Consider the following 12,844-nt stretch of genomic DNA (forward strand, 5'->3'; position numbering starts at 1 on the left):
GACTACAGTGTGTGTGTCAGAATGTGGACTACAGTGTGTGTGTGTGTCAGAACGTGGACTACAGTGTGTGTGTGTCAGAACGTGGACTACAGTGTGTGTGTGTCAGAACGTGGACTACAGTGTGTGTGTCAGAACGTGGACTACAGTGTGTGTGTGTCAGAACGTGGACTACAGTGTGTGTGTCAGAATGTGGACTACAGTGTGTGTGTCAGAACGTAGACTACAGTGTGTGTGTGTGTCAGAACGTGGACTACAGTGTGTGTGTCAGAATGTGGACTACAGTGTGTGTGTGTGTCAGAACGTGGACTACAGTGTGTGTGTCAGAACGTGGACTACAGTGTGTGTGTGTCAGAACGTGGACTACAGTGTGTGTGTCAGAACGTGGACTACAGTGTGTGTGTGTCAGAACGTGGACTACAGTGTGTGTGTCAGAATGTGGACTACAGTGTGTGTGTTGTAACCATGCTAACTCTCCCCCCTTGTATCTCTCCTGTCTCTCCAGACCTGAGGCGGATGACTGCAGGCTTCATGGGCATGGCTGTAGCCATCATTCTGTTTGGCTGGACGATAGGTGTTCTGGGATGCTGCTGGGATAGAGGACTGATGCAGTACGTGGCAGGATTACTGTTCCTCATGGGAGGTAAGAGGACAGCACAGATTACTATTCCTCATGGGAGGTAAGAGGACAACAGAGATACTGTTCCTCATGGGTTCCTCCCCTAACCCTAACCCTAACCCAACACAGATACTGTTCCTCATGGGAGGTAAGAGGACAACACAGATACTGTTCCTCATGGGAGGTAAGAGGACAACAGAGATACTGTTCCTCATGGGAGGTAAGAGGACAACAGATACTGTTCCTCATGGGAGGTAAGAGGACAGCACAGATACTGTTCCTCATGGGAGGTAAGAGGACAGCACAGATACTGTTCCTCATGGGAGGTAAGAGTACAACACAGATACTGTTCCTCATGGGAGGTAAGAGGACAACATAGATACTGTTCCTCATGGGAGGTAAGAGGACAACATAGATACTGTTCCTCATGGGAGGTAAGAGGACAACAGATATTGTTCCTCATGGGAGGTAAGAGGACAACATAGATACTGTTCCTCATGAGAGGTAAGATGACAACAGATACTGTTCCTCATGGGAGGTATGAGGACAACAGATACTGTTCCTCATGGGAGGTAAGAGGACAACATAGATACTGTTCCTCATGGGAGGTATGAGGACAACATAGATACTGTTCCTCATGGGAGGTAAGAGGACAACATAGATACTGTTCCTCATGGGAGGTAAGAGGACAACAGATACTGTTCCTCATGGGAGGTAAGAGGACAACATAGATACTGTTCCTCATGGGAGGTAAGAGGACAACATAGATACTGTTCCTCATGGGAGGTAAGAGGACAACAGATACTGTTCCTCATGGGAGGTAAGAGGACAACATAGATACTGTTCCTCATGGGAGGTTAGAGGACAACAGATACTGTTCCTCATGGGAGGTAAGAGGACAACATAAATACTGTTCCTCATGGGAGGTTAGAGGACATCACAGATACTGTTCCTCATGGGAGGTAAGAGGACAGCACAGGTACTGTTCCTCATGGGAGGTAAGAGGACAACACACTGTTCCTCATGGGAGGTAAGAGGACAGCACAGATACTGTTCCCCATGGGAGGTAAGAGGACAACAGAGATACTGTTCCTCATGGGAGGTAAGAGGACAGCACACTCTATACACACCGACTCTATACACACCGACTCTATACACACCGGGGGTTGCTGTGAAAGAGCATAGCATCAACAGCCACATCGAGGACTGATTGTGTGGTGTGGAGGTGCTGAGGGAACTCTCATTAGTAGTGCTGGTGACTCTGATTAACAGCCTGCATTCTCCATGCCCCCCACACACACACAGGGAGACAGTGGACAAGAGAGAGTAACATCACACTAATAAATTATGTCATGCACGGCAGAAGGGGGGAGAGAGAGAGAGAGAGAGAGAGGGAGAGAGGGAGAGGGGGAGGGAAGAGGGGGAGGGAGAGAGAGGGGGGAGAGAGAGGGGGGAAGAGGGAGAGAGAGAGAGGAGAGAGGAGAGGAGAGAGAGAGAGAGAGAGAGAGAGAGAGAGAGAGAGAGAGAGAGAGAGAGAGAGAGAGAGAGAGAGAGAGAGAGAGAGAGAGAGAGAGAGATGGTTACAATAGAAGAAAAACAGAGGGAATAAAGCAGGTCAGATTACTGTGGCCAGGTCAGATTACTGTGGCCAGGTCAGATTACTGTGGCCAGGTCAGATTACTGTGGCCCGGTCAGATTACTGTGGCCAGGTCAGATTACTGTGGCCAGGTCAGATTACATATGGCCCGGTCAGATTACTGTGGCCAGGTCAGATTACTGTGGCCAGGTCAGATTACTGTGGCCAGGTCAGATTACTGTGGCCCGGTCAGATTACTGTGGCCAGGTCAGATTACTGTGGCCCGGTCAGATTACTGTGGCCAGGTCAGATTACTGTGGCCAGGTCAGATTAAGGTTGATTGATTGTTACAAAGTTTTACTGATGTTATAGTACGTGCAGAGAAATTACTATAGTACAGGGCAGGGTACTGGGGGGAGGCTAGTAACAGTGACTATAGTTCAGGGTACTGGGGGAGACTAGTAACAGTGACTATAGTTCAGGGTACTGGGGGGAGACTAGTAACAGTGACTATAGTTCAGGTACTGGGGGAGACTAGTAACAGTGACTATAGTTCAGGGTACTGGGGGAGACTAGTAACAGTGACTATAGTTCAGGGTACTGGGGGAGACTAGTAACAGTGACTATAGTTCAGGGTACTGGGGGAGGCTAGTAACAGTGACTATAGTTCAGGGTACTGGGGGAGGCTAGTAACAGTGACTATAGTTGGGGGAGACTAGTAACAGTGACTATAGTTCAGGGTACTGGGGGAGGTTAGTAACAGTGACTATAGTTCAGGGTACTGGGGGAGACTAGTAACAGTGACTATAGTTCAGGGTACTGGGGGAGGCTAGTAACAGTGACTATAGTTCAGGGTACTGGGGGAGGCTAGTAACAGTGACTATAGTTCAGGGTACTGGGGGAGACTAGTAACAGTGACTATAGTTCAGGGTACTGGGGGAGGCTAGTAACAGTGACTATAGTTCAGGGTACTGGGGGAGACTAGTAACAGTGACTATAGTTCAGTTCAGGGTACTGGGGGAGTCTAGTAACAGTGACTATAGTTCAGGGTACTGGGGGAGACTAGTAACAGTGACTATAGTTCAGGGTACTGGGGGAGACTAGTAACAGTGACTATAGTTCAGGGCAGGGTACTGGGGGAGACTAGTAACAGTGACTATAGTTCAGGGTACTGGGGGGAGACTAGTAACAGTGACTATAGTTCAGGGTACTGGGGGAGACTAGTAACAGTGACTATAGTTCAGGGCAGGGTACTGGGGGAGAATAGTAACAGTGACTATAGTTCAGGGTACTGGGGGAGGCTAGTAACAGTGACTATAGTTCAGGGCAGGGTACTTTCAATGGAGACTAGTAACAGTGACTATAGTTCAGGGTACTGGGAGAGGTTGGTAACAGTGACTATAGTTCAGGGTACTGGGGGAGACTAGTAACAGTGACTATAGTTCAGGGTACTGGGGGAGGCTAGTAACAGTGACTATAGTTCAGGGTACTGGGGGAGGCTAGTAACAGTGACTATAGTTCAGGGTACTGGGGGAGGCTGTAACAGTGGATAGTTCAGGGCAGGGTACTGGGGGAGACTAGTAACAGTGACTATAGTTCAGGGTACTGGGGAGGTTGGTAACAGTGACTATAATTCAGGGTACTGGGGGAGACTAGTAACAGTGACTATAGTTCAGGGTACTGGGGGAGGCTGTTAACAGTGACTATAGTTCAGGATACTGGGGGAGGCTGTAACAGTGACTAAGTTCAGGGTACTGGGGAGGCTAGTAACAGTGACTATAGTTCACACTGGGAGACTAGTAACAGTGTTATAGTTCAGAGGTGGAGGCTGTTGTGACTCTTCAGTTCAGGGCAGGCTGTCAGTGAGGAAGTAACAGTGACTATAGTTTCACTGGGGGAGACAGTAACAGTGACTATAGCTCAGGGTACTGGGGGAGACTTTGACCCTATGCCCTTCAGATGGGACTGGGGGGAGGCTAGTAACAGTGACTGTGGATCAGGGGGGCGTGACTATAGTTCAGGGCAGGGACTGGGGAGACTTAACAGTGACTGTGGTTCAGGGAGGCGGAGGTGTTGTTGCCAGTGACTATAGTTCAGTGTTGTGGACGAGGCGGGGTACTGGGGGAGACTAGTAACAGTGACTGTGGTTCAGGGTAGGGGGAGGTGTAACAGTGACTATAGTTCACCACTGGGGGGCTTAACAGTTGTGGATCAGGGTACGAGGGGGAGGTGTTGTGACTATAGTTCACCACCTGGGGGGCTTAACAGTGTTGTGGATCAGCGAGGCGGAGGTGTTGTGCCTAGTTCACCACCTGGGGGGCTTAACAGTGACTTGTGGATCAGGGTAGGGGAGGTGTAACAGTGCCTAGTTCACCACTGGGGGCTAGTAACAGTGACTATGTTGGATCAGCGAGGCGGAGGTGTTGTTGTCCTGGGGGAGGCTAGTATCACCTATAGTTCAGGGTACTGGGTGGAGACTAGTAACAGTGACTATAGTTCAGGGTACTGGGGGAGACTAGTAACAGTGACTATAGTTCAGGGTAGGGGAGACTAGTAACAGTGACTATAGTTCAGGGTACTGGGGGGAGACTAGTAACAGTGACTATAGTTCAGGGTAGGCGGGGGTGTAGTAACAGTGCCTATAGTTCACCACTGGGGGAGGCTAGTGACAGTGTTAGTTCAGTTCAGGGTACTGGGCGGAGGTAGTTGTGCCTATAGTTCACCACTGGGGGGGACTAGTCAGTGTTATAGTTCAGGGTAGGCGGAGGTGTAACAGTGACTATAGTTCACCACTGGGGGCTAGTAACAGTGTTGTAGTTCAGGGTAGGGGGAGGTGTTGTGACTATAGTTCACCACCTGGGGGGACTAGTAACAGTGACTATAGTTCAGGGTCCGGGGGAGGTAGTAACAGTGACTATAGTTCAGGGTACTGGGGGGAGGCTAGTAACAGTGACTTAGTTCAGGGTACTGGGGGAGGCTAGTAACAGTGACTTAGTTCAGGGTACTGGGTGGAGACTAGTAACAGTGACTATAGTCCAGGGTCCTGGGGGAGGCTAGTATCAGTGACTATAGTTCAGGGCAGGGTACTGGGTGGAGACTAGTCATGACTTAGTTCAGGGTACTGGGGGAGGCTAGTAACAGTCATTTAGTTCAGGGCACTGGGGGGGCTAGTATCAGTCATTTAGTTCAGGGTACTGGACGGGCTAGTATCAGTCATTTAGTTCAGGTGCTACTGGGGGATAGTCATTTAGTTCAGGTGCTACGGGGAGATAGTCATTTAGTTCAGTGGTACTGGGGGAGGCTAGTATCAGTGACTATAGTTCAGGGTACTGGGGAGATAGTCAGTTAGTTCAGGGTACTGGGGGAGACTAGTAACAGTGTAGCTCAGGGTACGGGGGATAGTCATTTAGTTCAGGTGCTACTGGGGGCGATAGTCATTTAGTTCAGGGTACTGTGGGAGGGGGCGATAGTCATTTAGTTCAGGGTACTGGGGGAGGCTAGTAACTGTGACATTTAGTTCAATTTCCCTTCCTGTAACACGGGTGATAGTCATTCCTGGAGGGCAGGCAGTGTGAACCCAGTGTGCTGACCGCACCACCCTCTGGGCGATAGTCATTTAGTTGCCGAACCAGGTGTTATACAGCCCGACAGGCGATAGTCATTTAGCTCAGTGAGGGTCATAGTCATAGGGGGCCAAGCCACATTAGTTCATTTAGTTCCTTCTTCACCGTGCTGTCGGGGTGAATAGTCATTTAGGGTGTCAGTGACGTGCATGCCGAGTGCTACGGGGCGATAGTCATTTAGATTGGTGGGGGGGCGATAGTCATTTAGATGGGGGCGGCCCTGGGGCGATAGTCATTTCACCACTGGGGGGCTTAGTCCCGTGTTGTGCTACGGGCGGAGGTGTAGTCATTTACCTTGGGGGCTTCCGTGTTGTGGATCAGCGGGCGGATAGTCATTTAGCTTCGGTGCTGGATCAGGGGCGGAGGATAGTCATTTAGCTTCAGTGCTGGATCAGGGCGGAGGTGTAGTCATTTAGTCGTGTTGTGGATCAGCGGGCGGAGGTAGTCATTTAGTGGGGGCATCGTCCGTGGATCTATTGGGGCGATAGTCATTTAGTGGGTGTCGGGTAAGGTAGAGTTGATGATGATCCTTGACGATAGTCTCTCAAAGTCATTTAGCTCAGTGCTACGGGGCGATAGTCATTTAGTTCGGTGCTACGGGGCGATAGTCATTTAGTTCGGTGCTACGGGGCGATAGTCATTTAGCTCAGTGCTACGGGGCGATAGTCATTTAGCTCAGTGCTACGGGGCGATAGTCATTTAGCTCAGTGCTACGGGGCGATAGTCATTTAGTTCAGTGCTACGGGGCGATAGTCATTTAGTTCGGTGCTACGGGGCGATAGTCATTTAGTTCGGTGCTACGGGGCGATAGTCATTTAGTTCGGTGCTACGGGGCGATAGTCATTTAGTTCAGTGCTACGGGGCGATAGTCATTTAGTTTGGTGCTACGGGGCGATAGTCATTTAGCTCAGTGCTACGGGGCGATAGTCATTTAGTTCGGTGCTACGGGGCGATAGTCATTTAGCTCAGTGCTACGGGCGATAGTCATTTAGTTCGGTGCTACGGGGCGATAGTCATTTAGCTCAGTGCTACGGGGCGATAGTCATTTAGTTCGGTGGTACGGGGCGATAGTCATTTAGTTCGGTGCTACGGGGCGATAGTCATTTAGCTCAGTGCTACGGGGCGATAGGCATTTAGTTCGGTGCTACGGGGTGATAGTCATTTAGCTCAGTGCTACGGGGTGATAGTCATTTAGCTCAGTGCTACGGGGCGATAGTCATTTAGTTCGGTGCTACGGGGTGATAGTCATTTAGTTCGGTGCTACGGGGTGATAGTCATTTAGCTCAGTGCTACGGGGCGATAGTCATTTAGTTCGGTGCTACGGGGAGATTCAATATGTCCGTAAACACTCCAGCCAGCTGGTTTGCACATACCCATTGGGTCCTGGTCAGAAGTAGTGTCCTATACAGGGTTGTTGAGTGCCATTGGGTCCTGGTCAGAAGTAGTGTCCTATACAGGGGTGTTGGGTGCCATTGGGGACACAGCCCAGTGGTGTTACACACCCAGCTCACATAGTCAGGGTGGAATTACACCCTCAATCTACACACACAAGAGAGGAACTGTTGGAAAAAAAGTAATGTATTTTAATGCTGTACAATGTTGACAGTTTTTTTTTTTGTACAAAATGTTCACAGTCTGAATGTGTTGGAAATTGGTTCTCCAAAATAATGATGATAGGAATGTTGTATTATATTACTGATAAACGGTTTCACACTCAAACACCAAGTGAACATCATTCTTATTGCATCACTGTAACCCTCTCCCTCCCTCCCTCCCTCCCTCCCTCCCTCCCTCCCTCCCTCCCTCTTCCCACCTCCTCTCTCTCTCTCTCTCTCTCCCTCTTCCCACCTCCTCTCTCTCTCTCTCCCTCTTCCCACCTCCTCTCTCTCTCTCTCTCTCTTCCCACCCCTCTCTCCACTCTCCCTCTCCTCTCCTCTCTCTCTCTCTCTCTCTCTTCCCACCTCTCCTCTCTCTCTCTCTCTCCCTCTTCCCACCTCCTCTCTCTCTCTCTCTCCCTCTTCCCACCTCCTCTCTCTCTCTCTCCCTCTTCCCACCTCCTCTCTCTCTCTCTCCCTCCCTTCCCACCTCCCTCCCTCCCTCCCTCCCTCCCTCTTCCCACCTCCCTCTTCTCTCTCTCCCTCTTCCCACCTCCTCTCTCTCCCTCTTCCCACCTCCCTCTCTCTCTCTCCCTCTTCCCACCTCCCTCTCCCTCTTCCCTCCTCTCTCTCCCTCCCTCCCCCTCCTCTCTCTCTCTCTCCCTCTTCCCACCTCCTCTCTCCCTCTTCCCACCTCCTCTCTCTCCCTCTTCCCACCTCCTCTCTCTCTCTCCCTCTTCCCACCTCCTCTCTCTCTCTCCCTCCCTCTTCCCACCTTCTCTCTCTCTCCCTCTTCCCACCTCCTCTCTCTCTCTCTCCCTCTTCCCACCTCCTCTCTCCCACTCTCCCTCTCTCCCTCCCTCCCTCTCCCCACCTCTTCTCTCTCTCCCTTCTCTCCTTCTCTCCCTATCCCCACCTTCTCCCTCGCTCCTTTCCCTAACCTCCCCTCTCTCCACCCCTCCCCTCTCCTTTATCTTCCCCTACTCTCTCCCTCGACACCTCCCGTCTTACCCTCTCCCCACCTCCCCCTCTCTCTCTCTCCTCCCCAGGCACATTCTGTATAATCTCTCTCTGTACCTGCGTGGCGGGGATCAACTTCGAGCTGTCCCGTTATCCTCGCTATCTGTACGGCCTGCCGGACGACATCGGCCACGGCTACGGCTGGTCTATGTTCTGCGCCTGGGGAGGTCTGGGGCTCACCCTCATCGCTGGTTTCTTCTGCACCCTGGCTCCCTCCGTCCAGCCCATCCCTCGATCCACCTGCCCCAAGTCGAGGCAGGAGAACGGGACGGTCTGCTAGAGGGACTGGGATGGAGGATAGAGGGGCTGGAGGTCCAGTCCTAGATAGATAGCACCTTTAACCACACAGGACAGCCGTAACAAAAGAGAATTTAACAAATAAAAATGTAACAATGAGTTGACAAATCCATGCATTCATTTAATTAACCATTTTACTGGCCACTTAAATACAATGTTTTGTTTTTTCTTTTTTAAAGTGTGTGTGTGTGTATGTATAAACATGTTTAAAGTGTGTGTGTGTGTGTATAAACATGTTTAAAGTGTGTGTGTGTGTGTATAAACATGATCTGGTTTCTTGAAAAACAATTGTTGTTTTTTTTAAAACACACGAACTGACAGAAAAATCTAATCATCGATCTGAAGTTGTGCTGGAGGGGGGTTTGTAGTCGGGGAGCGGATGTTGTGATGCTTGAAATGGATGTACCATGAAACGGCCTTCTGGGAGGAACGAGAGGAACCTTTCAGTAATGAACGATGACAGACGGATGGACAACAAGGGACGGGAGTGACAACAACGGGGGGACATATTGGACATTACACTTTTCAGCAGGAACATTAAGTCTGAACCTCAGAGGAACTCATCATGGTGACCAGCCTCTACCCCTTCCACAACAAGGGATGGGAGTTACAAGAACAACAGTCTGAACCTCAGAGGAACTAACTCATCATGGTGACCAGCCTCCACAACAAGGAGAATAACTGAAACTCTGTTGTTGCTGAGGGGAGGACGGCTCATCATAATGGCTTGAGCGGACTAAATGGAATGGCATCAAACACATGGAAACCATGGAAACCAAACCATTCAAACACATGGAAACCATGGAAACCAAACCATTCAAACACATGGAAACCAAACCATTCAAACACATGGAGACCACGGAAACCAAACCATTCAAACACATGGAAACCAAACCATTCAAACACATGGAGACCACGGAAACCAAACCATTCAAACACATGGAAACCATGGAAACCAAACCATTCAAACACATGCAAACCATGGAAACCAAACCATTCAAACACATGGAAACCAAACCATTCAAACACATGGAGACCATGGAAACCAAACCATTCCATACCATTCCACCTATTTCCTCTCAAGCCATTTACCACGAACCCATCCTCCCCAATTAAGGTGCCACCAACCTCCTGTGTCGAAGAGGGTTAAATCAACACTAACTGAGAGGGGTCAAAGGTTGGAGTATTATAAAGAGCACATCCTGTTCTAAAGAGACACCTCAGCTTGTTGGAGACTTCCGATTGGACTAGCTGTGTGTTCCTCAGATCTACTCTAGGTCATTGGGCTATAGGGAATAGGGCGCCAATGGATCCTGAATGTGTTGGACTGACACATACCTATTTCTTCAAGCCCTATACATTAATTCTATCCTCAGTCATCTAACATTCTATACATTAATTCATTTTTCTTTGTATCGTCCTGAAACCCATCCTGAAGGAAGTGAACTGTTGGACTGTAACCCATCCTGAATGAATGAACTGTGTGTTGTACTGAATGAACTGTGTGTTGTACTGAATGAACTGTGTGTTGGACTGAAGGAACTGTGTGTTGGGCTGAAACCCATCCTGAATGAGGGAACTGTGTGTTGTACTGAAACCCATCCTGAATGAACTGTGTGTTGTACTGAAACCCATCCTGAATGAGGGAACTGTGTGTTGTACTGAAGGAACTGTGTGTTGGACTGAAACCCATCCTGAAGGAACTGTGTGTTGGACTGAAACCCATCCTGAAGGAACTGTGTGTTGGACTGAAACCCATCCTGAATGAACTGTGTGTTGGACTGAAACCCATCCTGAATGAAGGAACTGTGTGTTGGACTGAAACCCATCCTGAATGAACTGTGTGTTGGACTGAAACCCATCCAGAATGAACTGTGTGTGTGTTGGACTGAAACCCATCCTGAATGAACTGTGTGTGTTGTAATGAAACCCATCCTGAATGAGGAAACTGTGTGTTACTGAAACCCATCCATCTGTGTGTTGTACTGAAACCCATCCTGAACTGTGTGTTGGACTGAAACCCATCCTGAATGAACTGTGTGTTGTACTGAAACCCTGTGTGTTGGAACTGAAACCCATCCTGAATGAACTGTGTGTTGTACTGAAACCCATCCTGAATGAACTGTGTGTTGGACTGAAACCCATCCTGAATGAGGAAACTGTGTGTTGGACTGAAACCCATCCTGAAGGAACTGTGTGTTGTACTGAAACCCATCCTGAATGAACTGTGTGTTGGACTGAAACCCATCCTGAATGAACTGTGTGTTGGACTGAAACCCATCCTGAATTAACTGTGTGTTGTACTGAAACCCATCCTGAAGGAACTGTGTGTTGGACTGAAACCCATCCTGAAGGAACTGTGTGTTGGACTGAAACCCATCCTGAATGAACTGTGTGTTGACTGAAAACTGAAAGGAACTGTGTGTTGGACTGAACTGTGTGTTGGACTGAAACCCATCCTGAAGGAACTGTGTGTTGGACTGAAACCCATCCTGAATGAGGAACTGTGTGTTGGACTGAAACCCATCCTGAATGAACTGTGTGTTGGACTGAAACCCATCCTGAATGAACTGTGTGTTGAAACTGAAACCCATCCTGAAGGAACTGTGTGTTGACTGAAACCCATCCTGAAGGAACTGTGTGTTGTACTGAAACCCATCCTGAATAAAATGAACTGAACTGTGTTGGACTGAAACCCATCCTGAATGAATGAACTGTGTGTTGTACTGAAGGAACTGTGTGTTGGACTGAAACCCATCCTGAATGAACTGTGTGTTGGACTGAAACCCATCCTGAAGGAACTGTGTGTTGGACTGAAAACCCATCCTGAACCCATCCTGGAAACTGTGTGTTGGACTGAAACATCCTGAATCTGAAAATCCTGAATGAACTGTGTGTTGGACTGAAACCCATCCTGAATGACCCATCCTGAACTGTGTGTTGTACTGAAGGAACTGTGTGTTGTACTGAAACCCATCCTGAAAGGAACTGTGTGTTGGACTGAAACCCATCCTGAATGAACTGTGTGTTGGACTGAAACCCATGAAACCCATCCTGAAGGAAACTGAAGGAACTGTGTGTTGGACTGAAACCCATCCTGAATGAGGGAACTGTGTGTTGGACTGAAACCCATCCTGAATGAACTGTGTGTTGGACTGAAACCCATCCTGAATGAGGGAAACTGAAACCCATCCTGGGAACTGTGTGTTGTACTGAAACCCATCCTGAAGGAACTGTGTGTTGGACTGAAACCCATCCTGAATGAAACTGTGTTGGACTGAAACCCATCCTGAATGAACTGTGTGTTGGACTGAAACCCATCCTGAATGAAGGAAACTGTGTGTTGGACTGAAACCCATCCTGAACTGTGTGTTGGACTGAAACCCATCCTGAATGAACTGTGTGTTGGACTGAAACCCATCCTGAATGAACTGTGTGTTGGACTGAAACTGTGTGTTGGACTGAAACCCATCCTGAAAACCCATCCTGAAGGAACTGTGTGTTGTACTGAAACCCATCCTGAATGAACTGTGTGTTGTACTGAAACCCATCCTGAATGAACTGTGTGTTGACTGAAAACTGTGAACTGTGTGTTGGACTGAAACCCATCCTGAATGAACTGTGTGTTGGACTGAAACCCATCCTGAATGAGGAAACTGTGTGTTGGACTGAAACCCATCCTGAAGGAACTGTGTGTTGTACTGAAAACTGAAACCCATCCTGAATGAACTGTGTGTTGGACTGAAACCCATCCTGAATGAACTGTGTGTTGAAACCCATCCTGAATGAACTGAAACCCATCCTGAATGAGGAAACTGTGTGTTGGACTGAAACCCATCCTGAAGGAACTGAAACCCATCCTGAATGAATCATCCTGAAACCCATCCTGAATAAACTGTGTGTTGTACTGAATGAACTGTGTGTTGGACTGAAACCCATCCTGAATGAATGAACTGTGTGTTGTACTGAAGGAACTGTGTGTTGGACTGAAACCCATCCTGAATGAACTGTGTTGGACTGAAACCCATCCTGAAGGAACTGTGTGTTGGACTGAAACCCATCCTGAATGAGGAAACTGTGTGTTGGACTGAAACCCATCCTGAATGAATGAACTGTG

General features: G+C 48.8%; 1 protein-coding gene across 1 annotated transcript; it reads left to right on the top strand.

Annotated features, from left to right (window-relative positions):
* Nucleotides 1–426: 426 nt before the first annotated feature.
* On the top strand, nucleotides 427–9,066 carry LOC123995967 (transmembrane protein 178B-like). The gene is made up of 2 exons (XM_046299618.1): nucleotides 427–640; nucleotides 8,460–9,066. The coding sequence occupies exons 1-2, from the start codon at nucleotides 463–465 to the stop codon at nucleotides 8,708–8,710; spliced, it is 429 nt and encodes a 142-aa protein (XP_046155574.1). The 5' UTR covers nucleotides 427–462; the 3' UTR covers nucleotides 8,711–9,066.
* Nucleotides 9,067–12,844: the final 3,778 nt, after the last annotated feature.

The sequence above is a fragment of the Oncorhynchus gorbuscha genome, linkage group LG14 (assembly GCF_021184085.1).
Source record: "Oncorhynchus gorbuscha isolate QuinsamMale2020 ecotype Even-year linkage group LG14, OgorEven_v1.0, whole genome shotgun sequence".
Taxonomy (NCBI): Eukaryota; Metazoa; Chordata; class Actinopteri; order Salmoniformes; family Salmonidae; genus Oncorhynchus; species Oncorhynchus gorbuscha.